The 19,902-nt window shown below is 34.0% G+C and overlaps 1 protein-coding gene, 1 long non-coding RNA gene and 1 pseudogene across 5 annotated transcripts; all 3 read right to left on the bottom strand.

The window, feature by feature from the left end:
- Positions 1-745: 745 nt before the first annotated feature.
- On the bottom strand, positions 746-3,126 carry LOC106441146. Of its 4 annotated transcripts, XR_001287841.3 has the most exons (6): positions 2,806-3,125; positions 2,442-2,628; positions 2,255-2,322; positions 1,878-1,955; positions 1,572-1,760; positions 746-1,455 (listed from the first exon to the last, which is right to left on the bottom strand). It is a non-coding gene; the product is annotated as an uncharacterized LOC106441146 (long non-coding RNA). The 4 variants fall into 4 exon arrangements; XR_007338926.1 differs by having other exon boundaries at positions 1,572-1,955; positions 2,255-2,284; positions 2,378-2,628; positions 2,806-3,126; XR_002663607.2 differs by having other exon boundaries at positions 1,572-1,955; positions 2,255-2,317; positions 2,806-3,126.
- A 2,637-nt stretch (positions 3,127-5,763) lies between these two features.
- On the bottom strand, positions 5,764-6,948 carry LOC125607884 (annotated as a pseudogene).
- Positions 6,949-16,669: 9,721 nt separating this feature from the next.
- LOC106449462 (putative aquaporin NIP4-1) lies at positions 16,670-19,337 on the bottom strand. The gene is made up of 4 exons (XM_048777392.1): positions 17,756-19,337; positions 17,399-17,596; positions 17,103-17,164; positions 16,670-16,995 (listed from the first exon to the last, which is right to left on the bottom strand). Exons 1-4 carry the CDS (start codon positions 18,002-18,004, stop codon positions 16,761-16,763), a joined length of 744 nt encoding a protein of 247 aa, XP_048633349.1. The 5' UTR covers positions 18,005-19,337; the 3' UTR covers positions 16,670-16,760.
- Between the last annotated feature and the right edge of the window lie 565 nt (positions 19,338-19,902).

Here is a 19,902-nt window from a genome sequence, read left to right as displayed (position 1 = left end):
CAAAAGAACAAACTGGGCCACTGTACAATACAACCTTGGACCGCAAGCCCAAAGGGAAAACCCGTTGAAGAAGAAATCCGACTCACCCCACCACGTGTCCGGTCGCCCGGCGACCAATGAACACGCGTCCTGACGAGAGCCTTCAATCTTCTCCCGGAGCCAGCAAGGAGACACGACGGAACACCATCGACGGCGAAGACGAACTCGAGACGAACCGTTCAACCAGAACAGTCAAGGCCAAAGCTCGAGCCGCGAAGTCAGATGTGGCAGATCTACGAATCGACGAAGAGTTCAACCGCCTACAATCGATCTTCAAACCTCCGACATACTTGCATGGAACAACAGACATCTTTATTGATCTATCTAAGCTTGAAGATGCAACAACCCAAACGATTGGGGATGAAGAAATCATCGGAGTATCAGAACGAGAGGCAGGAAACAGATAAGCCCGGAATCGCAGATCGAGATATCGGGAGAACCCCGGAAGAGAGCCGGCGAAAGCGATGTTGAGAAAACCATCACCTCCCGGAGACAAAAGCCGGCGAAGACGGTGCTATGGAAGCCACCGCTTCCCAGAAGCAAAGCCGGACGTTCATCGGAAGAGCTGATGCAACGCCGGAGTTCAAGACCGGTCGGAAACACCGAAACCGGTACACAAAAACAACAGACTCTCTCTCCCTTAAATCAACTCATAACCTTCTGAAAGATGAAATTTGATAAGAAGGTTAGAGGATTAGAGAGAAAATTCGCATACAAATCTATTTTGTTTTCATAAACTGGAATCCATGTAATTATATAAACTAAATGAACCACGTACATAAAAAAAAACTTTCAATCCATGCACGAACAAATAACCGCTTACAGAAAACTTGGGGCACGAAGACACTCGAAGTTAGATACAGACCCCAAATATACAAAAGCAAGAAAAAGCTCAGCCAAGAACACAAAAGGGAATGTCATTATCTTTTCATTCAACCATCAAATAAGGCCCTCAATCTCTGAGAAAAATAAAACACCGTTGATCCTCCACCGGAGGAGCGACCATTGCTCTTATGTCATCAGCCGACAAGAATCAAACAACCACTGTTAGGTTATCTAACTTATTTAGCCTTAAAGACCTCAAACAAGCGTTATCGGATCGTGATCGATGTAATTCAAACCTAACGATACAAAAACCTTTTGAATTGTCAAAACGTCCCAAATCTCCTCGCATCCCATCATTAGAAACTTGTCTTCCTCTGTTAAATGTATCTTTTGATCTCCTGGCTCTGCTAAGAGTGGAGATCGTGACCCTCGTGGTAGTTACATGTCCCAATCGCTATGCCATTTAAGTAACTGGCATCGTTGAAGCCGCCACTTCCTTAGACTTTCTTCTTTACGGTAAGTAGATTGGTTTGTGGTCTCGAGACATGTCTATGGCTTCACCATTCCTACAGAGAATGGCTCTGCCATCTGCTGCTTTTGCAACCATTAAGTTCAGGTGCAGAAACAGAACAACAATCATGAGGAAACAAACCTTCACTTAAAATCGAATCTTAGTGATTCTGAAGATGGGTTTAGTCGAAGCTAACCTTCCAAAAATAAGGGCAGCAAGAGCCGAGGTACCAGAAGAAAAGCCTGAGAAAAGAGCCTCTGTTGCGGTCCTCTGCTAAAGCAATATCAGCCTGAAGAAACGCGTTGCTCAAAGAACTCTTGACTTCTTCGACATAGATACTGTTCAATTCTTTTTTTTCTTATATAAGGTGTGTTGCTCCTGATTTCTACAAAAACATCATCTTTGAGGAATCTAAAAACATCAAATTCAATTCCTCTGTCACAGAGCACACCCATAAAACCCAACTGAGGAAAAAACAATATTTTATATTGGAGATATTTACCGGAAGAGAAGTGGTGTGAAAGATTGTGTACCATTGGGGGCTTTGTCTCAGAATGCTTGTTCTGGTTTTTAGCATCAACTGAGAACCATATATCATATCATAAGATCGATGAAGTTAATCACAACAAAGAACAACAGATTCTAAAGTACTTGGTAAATTAAATCTGTTCAGATATGAGCTTCCTAAGTTAATGAAAAGTATTTTTACATTTGCATCTACATGCAGTTCATACAAAAAACATATACTTCTCAGTCTGGTCTTGTGGACATAGCTAGTCGAGCTTGCAACAAAATTTGAAACTAACTCTTAGTAGCAGAAAAGATTTAATCACATGAAACTGAGACATAACCAACTTATTAAAGAAAACAAAATCTTACCCTGCCTAATCGTCCCCAACTTTAATGCAGCTGCAGAGAAACCTTCTAAATATTAATAACAGCCTGACCTTAAAAGAGAAAGAGAAGAAAACAAAAAACACTTTAGCAGCAACTAAAAAAAACCTTCGCTTAGTCTGTGCCCTCCAAGCAACACATGAACGTAAATAGAAAGGATGAAGAAACATACAACTCGAGCTGCAAAGACACTACAAAGCTGTGGAGCCTGGTATATTGTACCGTCCACGATATTATACGTTAGCATCGATATAACCTTGTTATACGTTTGCATCGATATTATACGTCAGCATCGATATAATCTTGTCGGGACAATCTCAGTAGCATCACTGATCACATACTCTAAGCCTGTCATCTTCCTGGGCAGAAAATTATAGTCAAACGTGTTAAAACCAAAAGATCAATCCTTTGATCCTCCAACACTATTCCACAACAAAAAAATAAAGACCAAAACACTAAAATTTTGAAATCGAAAGTGGCAAGGAGATGATAAAGAAAGTTAGAGAGTAATCGAGAGGGTGAATGGATCGGACGACCTTGGAGAGACTGGTCTATGTTTTTAAATTCCGCAAGAATGATGAAGGAATTAGCCATAATCGGATGGGTTGCTACGAAAAAATTGTTTTTGGATATCGTTTGAGTTGTAATAACGAAAAACTCAAGGAGTAAAGGAATGATATATGAATTGGTGAGAGGTTACTGAATTCGGATTGGCGCTTAAAGTCTGAATTGAGTTTCATCGTGGAGGTCGCACTTGCAAGAGGATTAGGAAGAGGAAGGCGAGACCTAATTTTGGATGGGTCTCTAATATGGCTCAATGTCTGGGCCTACTCTAACTATGGTAATAAAAGCCCAGATAATATTCGATAGATCAAAGAGCGCCAGAGAGCAAAAATTGCAAGACCTCTGATGTCGCGACACGTGGCGCAAAAAACTCCTCTCCCCAGAATGACGTGGCTGAAGGAGGTGAGAGAAAACTCTCCTTTATATATATAGATACTAGGGATTAACCCGGGTTACGCCCAGAATTTTTATATTTTTCTAATTTAAGTTGTTAAATTATTTATATTTAGGTTATGATATATATTTATATAAATGTTAAGATGTATGTCATAATTAAAATTTATTTTTAAATTTTAACACGTTAAATTAACATATTTTTTACTATTTAAATATTTTTTATAATTTTATTGGCTATCTAGTTATCATATTTAGCAAAACTATCTGTTGAGTGTTGGAATAAATGTTTTAGATATTTAATTAAACTGCAGAGTATTTTCGGATCGACCACATGCTCAACAATCGATCAATCCGTAAAAAAGATGGTCGATCTTCTTGGCGAGGTAATTACAATTTTAGCAAAAATATCTTTGATTTTCAAATTTAAGTATATAACTATTCTTTTGAATATTATTTTTTTTATTGTATTTTTGATTAAATTATTGTATTATAATGTTTATGTAAATATTTTTTGTGATGTTTGAATTTGTGTTGTTCGTATACTTAACCTAGATGATATTGATGTTTAACCATTTGTTGTTTTTATTTATTTTTTTAATCATAAATTGTTTTTATTTAAAAACATTATTCATATATAATATAATAGTTTAAGTTTGGAAGATTAATCTATATATATAAATTATGTATATTTTTTAAAAAATAATTTAAGATATTATATATTGAGTAACTGAATTTCTTATCTTGAAAATAAAATATTTATATTTTTGTCTTCATGTTATACTCACCAATCCATCATTGATATTTATAACTCAGTATGTTTTTTAAAAAAACTTAGTTTTAAGTAATAAACGAATTTAATAAATTAAATTCATCACCTATAATGTTCTCTAAACTATATTTGAAAACTCTCTAAAATTATATTTTAAGCATAATATTACTATTATTTAATTTTAAGCATAATATATGCAAAACCAACTTAAATTATATTTACAATAGGACTATCCTAAACCGATTAATAAACCAAAAACAATATTAAACCAACATGAACCAATACTTGATTCGGCGAGGAATGAAGTGTTTCAGGATAAACGCTTGAATGATTATTAACTGTAATGGTTTGATCATGAAAGAGTTAGTATGAATATTAACAATTGTAAGAATAACTTTAATGTTTTTTCAATGTTAACTTTACAATTCAGAGAGTTAGTATGAATGATTTTTCAATGTTAAATTTTCATCTTTCCAAAGAGAAATGTCATAGAGAATATTTTCAGTGGAGACATTAACTTCTTTGTCTGGTAGTGAATGAATCAAAACTTTACAACCTCCTTTGAAGACGAGTGAACGAAGTCCCATGTTCCAAACATGTTGCATTGCTATCCGAAGAGCTTTAGATTCTGCTTCAAGTAGATATTTATTGGAGTGACTGACTTTCTCTGAATGTAAAGGTTTACAGTTTGTTTTTGGAAGATGTAGAGGTCGAGAATCGAAGGCTGTGTTTGGAGAATTTATGCAAAGGATTTGATTTTATCTCGCGTATCCTTGTCCTGCATACCTCGTAGACAATATAACTTATGCATTACACATATCTTTGTTATAGGTTGTCGTTCAAGATGAGGAATAGATTTTCATGTTCCTTCTTTTCTTCAGTTGAGATAATGTGATGTTGAAGGTTTCTGAGTTTCTGTGATTAGTTGACAAGGCGTTGTAGCTCATAATAATTTCTCCTGTTCTTGGTTTGGTTACATTAATGTGTTGTGATGCTGCCTTATATGTTTCTACTTGTTTAATAAGGGTTGTGACCCAAAGCTCTATATTATATAGATCACTAGTTCTTACACCTCTTCTGAATTTATTGTATCTGATCCAGGCCCGGCTAATGTTTTCTACAGACCCTGTGCAATTTTTTTTCTTTTTACAAGACCGATAAAAATAATTGGTAAAAAGGGTCCTTAAATCTGTAAGAAGAAGACCCTTAATTCTTGCTAAAAATTTCTAATTTTTTTTTGAGACCCTGTGCATAAGCACCTTGTGCACATGCCAAGGGCGCAGCACTGATCTGATCCAAACCTTGTTGCAATTTTCAACCACTCAAGAGTGTAAGCCTTGCTCTGCTCTGTTATTTTATTCTCTTTCCAGACTTATATTCTCTGCAAGGTTTTGATTCCTACGTTAGTTTTAGATGTATGCAATCTACCAAGTTTATGAAGGTTAAATCAAATGATTTCATGATCCAGGTTGTTGTTTTTAGATTCTTCTTTTTTCTTTTGGTTGCTGAAATGTCATTAGGGACATGAGGGTTTCCTGTGGATGTTTTTCTGTTGGATGTTATTTTTGTTTACGCAAGTGGTTGTGTGAGGTAGTATTTGGTTATCAACTGATTGCTTTGTTTCCTGGCTGTAACTGCTAAGTATAGAAGAAGAGGATGACTGATCAGTGGTTCACTTAAAGAAGGGGAAGCCTTCTTCCACTTTTCACTGGAATGCACCGGAAGCAGTTACTGTATATAGAGTTGAAAGTCATAAAGATGAGAATCATCCAGAAATAAGTCTTATCTTAGTTCCTAAGGTTAAAACTTACATGTTAATTATACAATGGCAAAAGATAACATACAAGATAGATAGCTAGATTCTTCCACAGAAACGTTAAAAGTGCCCATCTTCGATATCACCATTGACCTTATTACTCTTGGTTCAACTCATTGATGCAAATCTCCAACTTCAACAAATCACCACGAAGCAAACTGTGAGGGATCAACATGAAATTGTCTTGAGGAGTTTCAAAGCTAACTTTTAGAATCCAAGTCTCGAACTTTTGGAGAAGGTGGTGCAATGCAGCTTACAGTAACGTAAACACCACACGGCTCCCTGAAACACTGCACTGCAATCAATATAATCAAATTACACCCTCTTTTGACTAATATCTTATCACTGATGTCCATCTGGGCAGTGAAGGGTTGGCCGCAAAGGAACCAATTGAATCTCTCATGGTGTGCGGTGGAATCATAGTGACGGTAGAGATCTTTGTATGGTCCAGTGTAATCGCAGTCCTGTTCAGGGCAGGAGCAAGGAGAGAAGTCGCGTTCCTTCTCGTGGGTCAACTGCTTCCCATAAGAGAGATTCTCGGTGCATCCAAATATGGCGTTTGGGCATGGGACACAAACTGATTCAACAACACTCTCCATTGCTCTGCAGCGAATGTGACCAGTAGGCAAAGCACATGTTGGACATTTGTTACTAATTTTGGGACAGCAAGAAGAGCAAGCTAAATGTCCATTCTCACACTGAAATACAAAACCCAATGTGTTTCAAGAAACTACAATTAGAGACATGAGTTTCTTTAAACATCGGTACAAATAATCAAAAGCTACGGATATTGCAAAGCATCTTCTTCCAAATGCAGAGTGAGAACTGAGAAGATACCAGGTGAGAAACAAAACCTGGAAGATAGGAATCGTGAATGCTTCGAAGCAAATGGGACAATCGAGAACATTCAGATCAAGCAGCGCCGGCGAGAGTCTCTTATCAGGTGAAGATTTGGAAGACCGTTTTCCCTTCTGTGTGAGAATGCTGCTCGCTCCATCTTTTTCGCCCGAAACCGGCACCGAGGCTCCCACCATGGTCGGGGGCTTAACTCTTCATCCGAGAAATCTTAATCCCCTTTACTGTTTTTTCTTCTACTGTTCCGGGTGTTCAAGAGTTTTTGCTTGTTTTTTTTTTGGCAGCGACTTGTTTTTAGGAAAACTTGGACCATATTATAAAAAAATTACTAGAATACGTACGACCTGTGTTTTAACGCTGATTATGATTTTCATTTTTCCTAATCTACAAAATAAAATTATTGCAATTACAGATTAGGCCATGTTCGTTTTGCGGTCGCTAGCAGCAGCGACTAGTGATAGCGATTAAAATGTTATTCGTTTCGCAGTCTTTGATCCAGCGACCAAATGCAGCGATCAAATGCAGCGATCAAACGCAGCGATCGATGATGACTGTGATTTTCAATTGCTATAATTTTCAGCAACATATTTAAAATTGTGTTTTAAATTATCGCTAGTTCATCCTTGCTACCTCGAAGGAATAAGCCACACTAGAGAGAAAGTTCAAAAGAGAGAAAGTATATCTATTTTGGGTTCGGTGTACGACCGACGCGTGAGCGAGCGTGCCGGAGCCCTCCGTTTCTTCGTTAAGATGTCCTTCCTCTGTTTCTCCGTCGCCTGCTACCCTGACCGCCTTGTCTGAGCTCTGGTCCTGTTTTCAACCGTCATCATTAACTCGGGAAGGAACCGACAGCGATGGTGGCAAAGCGGCTGGAGTAACGACGCGGTCGTGTGGAGGTTTTTAGGCGTGGTGAAGTTGACTTGTCAGTTTAAGTTTCGATTCCGGGAGGTGGAAGCTTATATAGCTCCGTCGCCGCCGGCCCTAGTCTCCGGGAGGTGGGAGCTTCTTCAGCTCTGCCATTGCCGGCTTTTGTCTCCGGAGAGTGAAGGCTTTCTCAATCTTACGCCGCCGCCTTTAGGTGTTTCAATCTTTTTGATAGGGTAGGGTTTGTTTCCGTTTCTGGATCGGGTGTGGTCTTTGGTTCATGGTTACTTTGGTTCGCGGCTTCGATTTGCTGGATGAGATCTCGATTTAATCGATGAAACTCTCCGACGTTAAGATAAAGCATGAATGAAGAGAGATGAGTTGTTGTTTCAACTCTATGGGGAGGATGTTTGGGAGGCTCGGGATGAGAGCTCTAAGTGGTTTCGATGGAGGCTCGCCGGTAAGAGGAGCTCCGATGAAACGAGGGTTTCAGTGGTGCTGCTCTTGAAGCGGCGACGGTCAAGTCGACGGGATGAGATGGTGAAGATGCGAACACGTGTCCTGCCTCCTTGACGCGTGGACCTGCAAGCAGGTGTCTGGCTTCTTATGGTTTGGGCTTCTTGCGGTTTAAGCCTCAGGCCTTGTTGTTTTTTTGTGTTCACCTTGGAGGTGGGCTTTATGCCTTGTACTTTGGGCCTCGGGTCTGTAATCTTTGGGCTCTGGCCTTTTAAATTAATTAAAAATTGACGGAAAAAACAAATTATCGCTAGTTTCTGTCAGCGACTGTCAAACGAACATGGCCTACATGTTTGGTTATTTGGAACTTGTGTGTTGCTAATGTCATTTTCAAACTTGCTTAGTAGATCTATCCAATAGGTTAGCATCGTATGCTTTGGTCACTGCTTAACTTTAAACACTAGGGGCATTGCCTCCGCGCAATCGCAGGGTTGTGGACAGAGATCTTGTTTCATCTCAATATTTGCTACGGTTATTGTAGTTGTGAATTTTGCGTTTTGAGTTGTTTTTCAAGTTTTTTTTTATTGTTATAGGGTTAGAGTTGTGATGATGAACTGTGTATGCAATGTTCTCCACTTATGAATGATTAAACTGTGTTAGTAATGTGATTGATATAGTTCATGTTGCTGTTTGATGTGTCCCTGAGACTTATTGTTTGTTTGTCTTTTTAATTTGTTTCTTGTATTGTTGTGAGTACATAAATTATATTAAAGTTGTTGAGAGTACCTTTTGTTTCTGGATATTGTTTTTCTAGTTTAGTTGTGTAAGTTATGTGTATTAAGTAATAATTTTTATTATCCTTATTATGTTTGTTATATGTTTTTATTTTATTTTTAAACTTGTTGCTCTTACCGGACATTTAAAACAAATACATGAAGACTTGTAGAAATAACTATAAAATGAGTGACAGTTCTGACTATTTGGGTTTTAATGAGTTTTAAATGAATTTATTTATTTCTCATAAGAAGACAATATCATTGGTCTGTTGACATTGGGCATGTAAGCTATTTTTATAGGACAAGAGGAATGAGCAGGTGGAGCTATTGTTGCCGCCTTTGTGTCTATCGGGATTGTCTCTTGTATCTCCTGTTGTGGATGTGTTTGTTTATCTTTTATTTGATGGGTAATATGTAAACAAAAATCATTGTCAGTTGTATTTATTAGAGTTCATAACTTACTCTTCTTTTTTTGGTTAGGTAATTTCACTGATCTTGGTTGTCGTCTTCGTCTTCTTTGTTGCGAAAGTAAGTTTGTAAATTGTTAAATAGCTGGCCGTGTAGTTTGTATTTTTTTAGCTGACTTGATGTATATGTCGTTGTGAAAGTAAATTTGTAAATTGTTAAATAGTTGGTCGTGTAGTTTGTATTTGTTTAGCAGACTCGATGTATGTGTCTTTGAGTTTTAGTTGAGGTGATTGGTTTAGTATATTTGTTTTGAAGTTTATTTCTAAGATTAGACAAAAAAGAGAGGTGATCATTAATGATTCGACTTTTTTGAAATTCTAGTTTTTGGTGTTTTGATTGTTTGTGTTGTTGTGGTTTTTTTTAATCTGTAAAATAAAGGTTTGTGTAAAATTAGTTTGATAACTAAGGGAGATAAATAGACGAGCACATAATTTGGGTAGAAAATATTTTTGATTATTGATGTTAGCACAATTTAGATAATAATATAAAGGGAATTGTGTGCTGATTGTTTCTTACGGATCAATGAGGAGATGGATAACGACTCGAGTTGTTTATTTGCTAAGGTCAGAGCTTTGGACATATTGGATTTTCCCAACCACATCTGCGAGTTTAAATATCAGTTATGATAACTAAAGATATTATAAACCCAGATGCAATATGATAATATACCCGAGAGTTCTAGGTTTGTGTTCGCAATCACTTGGAAATTGTCAAACAGTCTAATTATGATTGGAGATTGATCTCAGGAGCACCCGTGATGACTTCATAAATAATAGTTGGTGGGATGAAACGAATGAGGAATGGATGATCAATTTTCTTGTACATACTTGAGCACCTAGCAATCTCAAAACGATCGACTTTCACAATGGAACCGACTTTCAAATATGGCATGTAATGATTAACACGTCCGGCGGAAATAAACTCATAAATCATAGAATCTACAAATAATATTATTTAACAAAGAATCAGGAAATCAATTAAAAACAATTATATTAAATAAGTGTGATAAATCGAAGATTAACTTACATTTTCATCAAGAAAGATAACTGTGATTCCCATAAACTTACTGTCTTTCTTGAAGTTCAACGAATCCCATAAGCGAGGAGGTTAGAAGCTATGAAGCTATGTTCTGACTACTACGACCAACACGGAGAGACTCGAAGGTTGAGTGACGGATGCCGGGAACGCCGGTTTGAAGAACTGGAGAGACAGAGAGACATTTTCTAAAAGATGGTTAAAGCTAAGAGGAATCAATGAGTTTTATGGAGATGCAGATTGGGTTCATCAAAGATAAGAATCATATATATATATATAGGGTTTACAGAAATGCTACAAATCAGGAACATTTAAGATCAAGCGATTTAAGATAGGGAGATGAATAGTTCACCGGTGAAAACATAGATTACGAACAGACACACAACGCAACTCTGTAACTCAGACTTATTTAAGACAATGATGAAAAGAACTCTAACTCATGTTAAACGAAAACAGTTTACAATATGAAAAAACTATAATTGTTGTTTTTCATATAACGTGGTGAACCTCATTTAAAAATGAAACTCATAATACACTTGTAGGCCCGGCGAGAACCGAAGAATCAAAGGTTTTCGACCTTCATAAATATATATTAGTTTCGGTCATCAATGTACAAAGTATCCTTTAGTTTACTGGTATAAATGTTGGTGTTTATATCTCAATAACCTGGGTCCGAGTCACAGGTGTGATATTTTTTCACACTTTTTAAAAGTAGAACCCACCAAAATGCTGATTTGTCGCTTCAGGAAAGAGAGAACTGCCTCGTTATATTATAGATTACTCTTTTAGCATCTACTTATTTTTAGGTGATGCATGAATTTTATTCCCTGCAAATCACACTACAAAGATTATAAGAAGATGCCATTGTAAAAAACTATAAGTTTACTCATATAATATTATAAACAGATTTAAATAAAATTAAGTGTTTCATATGCAAAAGATTAGATTTGACGATTATTCACCTATTGTAGTGTATTGCATCCATGTATAAATTGTTTTCATTTGAATTCAGCATTTATGCTTTATCTCTAAAATGTAATAACTTAAAAAAACATTAAAAAATGAGACCTTTAAAATCATTATTGGGTTGTTTTACAGCAAACATATATTGGCTTAGACTCTTCATATGTTTTACAGCTATATATATTACCCAAGCTTAAAACGTTTGGTTCTTCACTATAAGGGTACTGATTCATTTGCATTGAACCAAGCCTGACATTCAATTTATATTAGGTCATGACATTACCTTATTTAAAACATGTATTTTTAATTATTTTTCTTATTCCAAGAAATATTTTTATTCCAACAAACGAAATATTTCATTATTTCTATATCCCTTTCAAGTTTCAACTAAATAATTAAAGCCTAAAAACCTGTCTATATTATTTGTATTAACGATACTAATCGTCAACCATATGTTTTGTATTTGAAACTTACACCATCATGCTCTAATAACACACCGGATCATATGTTTTCTATTTGAAACTTACACCATCATGCTCTAATAACACACCGGATTCAACATTTCAATGTTTTCAAATTGACATGTAATATATATACATAAATCCTGATATAATGTATTTTGGCAGTATTCAAAATTATGAAATCTTAAAATATATAAGCAAAACTCAATAAGCCCTAATTCACCAAACCCTAAACCCGAAATCTTTAAAAAAATTCCCCCTCGTCTATTGAAAATATACCATCAAACTACAATTTTGGATTACTACTAAATAAAAGCCGACATATATTTTTAAAAATTTATATGCTTGATACTAAAATTTATGATTATACCGATATATTTATTAACTATTGAAAATACTGTTTGGGTTATCATTATAGTTGCAAATATTTTTCAAATCAATAATAAACAATAGAAATAAGAAAATCAGAAGTTGTAAATATTAATCTCGAATATACTAAAGCAGAAAACTAACCGCCAATTATTATAGTTACCAATCTTCCACAAATCAATAACAAAAAATAGAAAAAAAAATCAGAAGTTTCTAACAAACTGTCGAATATAATTATTCAGAAAATTTTAATTTCCATAACTTAAATTAGCTTGGACGACTTACAAGTGAGTAAGTCGTCTGACGGACGACTGAATTTTAAGTCGTCTATATATAATTAAATATTGAAGATTTTTTTTTCAATTGCAAAACTAACCTATGACGACTTAATTGTAAGTCGTCTAGTTTAAAAAAAAATATTGATATTTTAATTTTTACGAGACGACTGAAATGTAAGTCGTCCAAGAAAATCAAACTTCTGAAATAATCCAGTCAAATGCAAAACTAACCTATGACGACTGAAATGTAAGTCTTCTAGCTTTTTTGGAGTTTTTTTTTAACCAAACAAAAGTAGATGACTTATTTTCCAATCGTCTCAAATAACAGATTTCAAAGTCAATTGCAAAAATAACCTATGCGTTGACCAGATGACTTATATTTTAGTCATCTGGAATACTTAGATTGAAGTCGTCCGCGTCGACCTAAATGGACGACTCTCTGGAAGTCTACTAGATGACCTCTGTGGATGTCGTCTGCGTCAATGTTTAATAAACTTGCATTTTCTCTAAAACTATAAAGACTTCTTAACATTTTCTTGTTAATTCATGTTTATTAATGAATATTTGGGCTACTGAATGAAATTTATAACTCAATTGGTGATATTTATGAGGTTACCAACATTCACGTTAATTAAAGTTTCTAACTGATCCGAGAAGACTTCAGTGGAAGTCTTCTCTGCTAGTTTTTAAGTTTTCTACGTTAGTTTTTGAATAACTTGTATTTTTAAGAGTGATAAGTAACTTCAAGATATGTAAAACTCATATTTACAAAATATGTTCTCTCCCTTAGTTTTACTAAATTTGACTAAGTTTTTCAACGCAAACTTATAAAAAATATGATATGCTTTGACTAGTTACTATTGTTTGTTTCCATCTCTTAAGTATTATTGTTATAGACAATAATGATGATTATTGTTATAAGTTGGAAGAAGGGTTAAAATGCTTTTTAAAATGTTGTATCAATATAAAGCTACCAACATTCTTGTTTATTAAGATGAAAAAAAAGGCGATTGGAGTTTATTATTGCATATGAGAAATCCAAATATAAGAAAAAGGCTACTGAAGTCTATTATCTCATTGATTTGTAAATGTGTAAACACATTGTTAGCACATATATTACATCTTGGGAAACATTATTACTGATTTTACAACAAAATCACAACTAAAAGAGTAGACATATATGCAATTCACAAAACAGACCACAAACAAAACTATTATAGACCATTCCTCTACAAAGACAAGTTTGGACTCCACTTGATATGAAAGAAGACTTTGTAAGAAGACTTCCAGGAAGTCTAGACGACTTTTAGGAAGTCCAGACGACTACCAGACGACTTCCAGGAAGTCCAGACGACTTTCAGGAAGTCTAGACGACTTTCAAGAAGTCCAGACGACTTTCAGGAAGTCCACACGACTGAAGTGGAAGTAGTCTGGAAGACTTCCTGAAAGTCGTCTAGTGCATTATATTTTAGACGACTAACAGGTAAGTCGTTCCAGAAGTCTTCCAGATCTGAAAAACCTGCATATCAAATCCAGATATGAAAAACCTGCATATCCAAAAACGTTCAAGTGGCTTAAAAACAGAAAAAATGAGTGGAAGATTAGATTAATCTACCTTTATAGAACACACAAAAATACATATCTAAAATTAATAGATCTACCTTTAAATGAGTGGAAGATGAGTACTATCTGATTAAAAACCTGTAAAAAAGATAGATTAATAAGAAAGACATGAGACAAAACTGAAAAATTCATATAAAGTTTGGTGTTTTCAAGTCAAAGAAATTAGAGTGGGTTTGGAGTGTTTTAGTTTGGGAAAAAAGTAAGAACTTTATACAACAAGAAGTTACCAAATGAAGAAAATTCAGACATAAAAACTTACCAAAACGCTCAGATCTATTATGAAAGGGAGACTTCGTCAGAAGACTTCCAGGAAGTCCAGAAGACTTCCAGGAAGCTGGAAGTCGTCTGGAAGACTTCCTCGAAGTCGTCTGGACTTCATGGAAGTCATCTGGACTTCAAATCCAGATCTGAAAAACATGCATATCCAAAAACGTTGAAATGACTTAAAAATAGAGAAAATGAGTGGAAGATTAGATAAATCTACCTTTATAGAACACACAAAAATACATATCTAAAATTAATAGATCTACCTTTAAATTAGTGGAAGATGAGTACCATGTGATTAAAAACCTGCAAAAGAGATAGATTAGTAAGAAATACATGAGACAAAACTTAAAAATTCATATAAAGTTTGGTGTTTTCAAGTCAAAGAGATTAGAGAGAAGTTGAAGAGTTTTAGAATGATGAACATTACATTTTTGTTGCAGCCATTTGAGAGGAGCAGAGAGAATGTGTAAATTTTTCTTTATATAGGGAGACAAAAAATCCAATTAGGTTAAATATTTTTGATTCAGACGACTTCCTAGACGACTTACTTGTAAGTCTTCTAGAGGAGTTTAATATTTTTAGCGGGAAATTAAAATATTTTTAGCGGAAAACTAAAATAGAAGACTTTCCAATTAAATTATTCAAGCGGAAAAATAATTTTTTTTTAAATTTTAGGCGGGAATATTTGGACGACTTACATGTAAGTTGTCTGTTTTAATTTCTTCACCAGACGACTGAAATGTAAGACGTCTAGACCCTAAACATAACCTCTAAACTTAATTAACTAACTAAACACTTCATAAAATCAAATTAAACTTCAAAAGTGTTTACTATATACAAAAATAAACACGTATAGGTAAAAAAATATTTTTTCAAAAAAACATTCAAGCTTTCCAAAATCTAACCCTAAGAATACATACAATACTACAACATATGTTGTCAAACCCTAGACCAAAGAATACCATGATTCACTACCTACACTCATCTATGTTGAAAACAATTCAATTTTGTTATATTTTAATTTATATCACTTAAAATTGTTTATAATTACATGATATTAATTTTTCGCTTATCAAAATATTTTTTTAAAAATTTATAAATTATTTTTAAGATCAGCTACACCAGAAGACTTACTTTGAAGTTGTCCAGACGACTTCCAACATCTCAGACGACTTACTAGGGCTATATTTGTAAAAATAGCTTCTTTTTTTTTGTTTGGTCACAAAGGGCTGGACTGTAATTTCACAAGGCTTTTAGGTTAGTTTTGCATTTGATTCAAGTTTGAGTATAAGTTTGGGATTAAAGTCAAGTTGTGGATTAGTTTTGGCAAATTCCCCTATATAAATCTTATCTATTAAAACATTATATATCTTCTTATAAATGGGCCAAAAATAGGGTGGGCAAAAAATCTGAACCATACCGACCCAACCAAACTCAAACCGATCTAAACCAAACCAAAATATATGTCCAAACCATTTGGTTAAAGGTTTTATCAATCCAAATGGTTTGGTTTTGTTCAAAAAAAAACAAAGTGGTTATTGAATTATATTAACTAATTATATTAATAATATTAAAATTTAAGATATTTCTTTACATTCTTACCATAAAAAAATTAAGATATTTAACCATCTAACCTAAACAACTATTTTTTATACATTTTACTTATAAATAAATAGAAGAAATACATTAACAATAAAATAGAAATATAAATATCATAAACTATCACCAAAACAAAAAAAAACTACTTGTGTTATATATATATATATATGTTTATCATAAACGATGACCAAAACAGAAATATTACTATGCAATAGCTTATAAGTTAGTTTCTTATGTACGATTGTTTATATGGTTAGTTTGGAAAAAAAACACGATGTGTTTATATTTCTTTATAATATTAGATTTGAATTTACATAACGATTATTGTTTTGACGAATATAAGTAATGATCTTTGGAGTATATTTTATGTTTTGTATACATGTTTTTTCAGATTATTCGAAATTTGAAATGCACGGATGTTTATCATAAACTATGACCAAAACAGAAAAATTACTATGCAATAACTTATAAGTTAGTTTCTTATGTACGATTGTTTATATGGTTAATTTTTTAAAAAACATAAGATTTGTTTATATTTCCTTATAATATTAGATTTGACTTTAGATAACGATTATTGTTTTGACGAATATAAGTAATGATCTTAAGAGTATATTTTATGCTTTGTATACATGTATTTTCAGATTATTCGAAATTTGAAATGCACGGATCAAGATTCTTAAAATATACATTAATGGCTTACTTCCAATCTTATAGGAAAGTAGTTATTATAGTCAATAATATATGAGATGAATTAGTAATGATGACAAAATGTTATTAAGAAATAAATAAAATATGACTTTTTCGTAATGGTTCATTTTTTAAAATATCACATATGAATCAAGATTGTGAATTCTGTTTTAATATATAAGATATACAAGTATCCAAGAAGAAAAGTTTGACAAAATAATATATGACCAAGAGAGTACAAAATATTAGCTTTTAGAAGTAGAAGTTTTGTGTTTTGGAGAAGCAGAACGGAGAAAAGAACCGTTCCTAGTAAGCTCTTTAAGTGGCTTATCCGTAAATCTTATAAGGTTATAAACAAAACCTCCGGCCATAATTCCGACAAGAGGACCAACAATGTAAATCCAAAGTCCATCATACACTCCCATCACTATCGCTGGTCCTAGACTTCTTGCTGGATTCATCGATGCTCCCGAAACCGGTCTAACATTTTTCATATTAAAATAGTAATAATAAAAACCCAAACCATGATTTCTAGTCATATATGATTCTTGTTGCTTGAAAATGAAAAATAAAGAGAAAATGTTTACCCAGCCACGAAGACGTTCAACATTATAGTCATCCCCACCGCAATTCCAGCTAATTCTCCGACCTATAAAAGAAATTTAAGAACAATCCAACAACATAAGAGTGTATATTTGCATATTGTTTTCCTTATGATTTGTTTCTATGGCAATATATTAAAAATGCACTAGTGACTTCAAATGAGACAACTTGTTCTTAATTGTAGAACAAATTGCTATAAAATAATACTGATCATGTTAAGAAAATATACAATGACTAGTGCCAATATCTAACTGTTTATGATGATATAGAAAATACTAACCGCTCGATTATCAGTGGCAACGCCGGAGATAACAAACATAAGGAGGAATGAGATAATGATCTCAGCAGCGAGCGCTTGTGCCGCTGAATCAGACGGAATTGTTCCAAAGTAAGCTGCTGGTGTCACATGGAACATTAGTTTCAGTGTCAAACTCCCTAGTAACGATCCCGTAAGTTGTGCACCTATATACAATGGTACCTGTCCAAATCATTGTACAATCATATTCATGATTCAATACCTAATATAGTATTTACTAGGAATATAATTGTTGCATTTGTTTGAACATGTAATGTGTTTATGTTTGATTAACTTAAAAACAACCAAAAAACATTTAAAGAAGAGATGGAGAGTAAATACCTGATACCAGGGGAACCGCCGGAACACGGCAAAAGTGAGGGTCACGGCAGGATTAAAATGGGCACCGGAAATGTGACCTGTAGAGTAAATCATGACCATAACAATGAGACCCCAAGTAACACATATCCCTGGAAATGTCACTGTTCCACCGTACAACACATTCACTACCACCACCCCACATCCAGCGAATATTAAGAAATACGTCCCAATCATCTCTGCTATCAACTGTAAACAGTATTGAAAGAACATAAAATAATTTGTTAAATATATTAATTATAATCATAACTATGAAAATGAAACAGAATAAAATTTTGTTGGTTTATGTGTATTTACCTTCTGAGTGAGGCAAACAGTGGTAGGAGAAGTACAAATGACTGTTTCGATTCCTCGATGGCAATCTTTGCCTTTGCCTTTCTCAATTTTTGATATTTCCTCTTCTTCAATTTCTTCAACATGCGAAGTCATTTTGAATAAAGTTCAAATTAAATGTTGCAAATTTTGTTTTGTTTTGTTTTGACTTTTGAGTGGGTATTTTTTATTTTGGGAAAATGGAAAACGAATGTCTCGTGGTTAAGAGAATTTGATGTACCAGATGAAAAATAGGATGAGACTTTAACGTTATGTAGAGATAGGTGAAAACAAAAGCTGACAAAGAAAAAAGAGACAGGCAAATTTTTTTTACCTATCATTGGTACTAATTAATGAGTCACAGATTTTGAGTTCCAAATTTCTTGGCGTCATTGTCATTCTACAATGGCTACTTACACGATGCTTTAAATGTCTACGTTGACAAAAAAAGTTTTTATATAAACAATATATATATACAGATATGCAGAAAGTATATTTAGATATATAGACAAAGACCCTCTCGAACTTGTCAGATATATATGCAGAGAATGAGTGCCAAAATTGGTTCAATGCAAATGAGACAATATCTTAAACTCCACAAGTACAATCTATTGATGAACCACAAGTCTTAAGTTTGTGTAATATTTGTATGATGGATGGTTCATTGACCTCTACAGAGCAATACACTAGTGTGGATGAGTTTGAAAGGGTAGTATGGGGAAGATCCAACTAATGGAGACGCAAAATCTAAGAAGGCGAGAAGATTCGTTGCACACAGAAATAGAAACATTGAAATGGGCTATGGAAAACATGCTACAACACTCGACGTGTCAAAAGTTTGGGACGAGTTGCAAAGAGCTGATTGCAATGATAAAAGAATCACAAGTTTGGCCAAGTTTCTCAAAGAGCTGCAGGTGATTTAGAATCATCAGATATGCTTTCCGGAATTCAAGATTCCCTACATTCCAAGGGAGCAAAACGAAATTGTTGTCAAGTGATTTGTTACATTGATTGTTCTATTTCGATTTGGTTACCAAAACTAACTCAAATTTGAGTAACAGAATAGCCGTTTGATATCATAAAAAATAAACAATATATTTACAAGGTTGGCCCTGAAATTTTGGAACTTTGAAACAAAATAAAAACCAATATGCTACACAACAAAGAAATACTAATAAAAACAAACTTATAGAAATACTTTCAAACACAAAGTGATAAAACCATTGATAAAACAAAAATTTTCTCACAAAAAAAAATCCGAATGTCCAACTCTTTGAGTTAGGTACTTGGTTTTATGGACATTTTTAAAAAAATTTACTAGGCCACTAATTTATTATGTTGTTTAATCCATTTAAGTTCGTCTAAATTAATAAAACAACAAAACTAATATGGGCTTTATATGATGACAAAAAAATTTATACGTATATAATCTATTTGGAATTATAATTTTTATGGAAGCATGGCCCAGCTCTGAATATTTTATATATAATGAAGGGTTTACTCTTTCCTGGTGATGCCACGTAGGCGGACACCTATAAAGAAGGGTTTATTCTCTCCTGGTGATACTACGTAAGCGGACACCCATCCCTTATATATTAAAATAGGAACATTATTAATAATAAACCTTGTCTTCATGTGTGATTTACAAGAGTGACATTTACACGTGGCAGTTCTACAATCAATCTCAGCCCTTTTATCTAATAAGGATTAGTTTACTAGATTAATTACATGAATTGTCATTGATCATATTAATTAGTTTCGAATATATTGTATACTATTGTATGTTACGAATCATTTAT

The sequence above is a fragment of the Brassica napus genome, chromosome A4, assembly GCF_020379485.1.
Source record: "Brassica napus cultivar Da-Ae chromosome A4, Da-Ae, whole genome shotgun sequence".
NCBI classification, from domain to species: Eukaryota; Viridiplantae; Streptophyta; class Magnoliopsida; order Brassicales; family Brassicaceae; genus Brassica; species Brassica napus.
The sequence above is the reverse complement of the archived record's forward strand: the minus strand, read 5'-3'. Positions and strand labels throughout refer to the sequence as shown.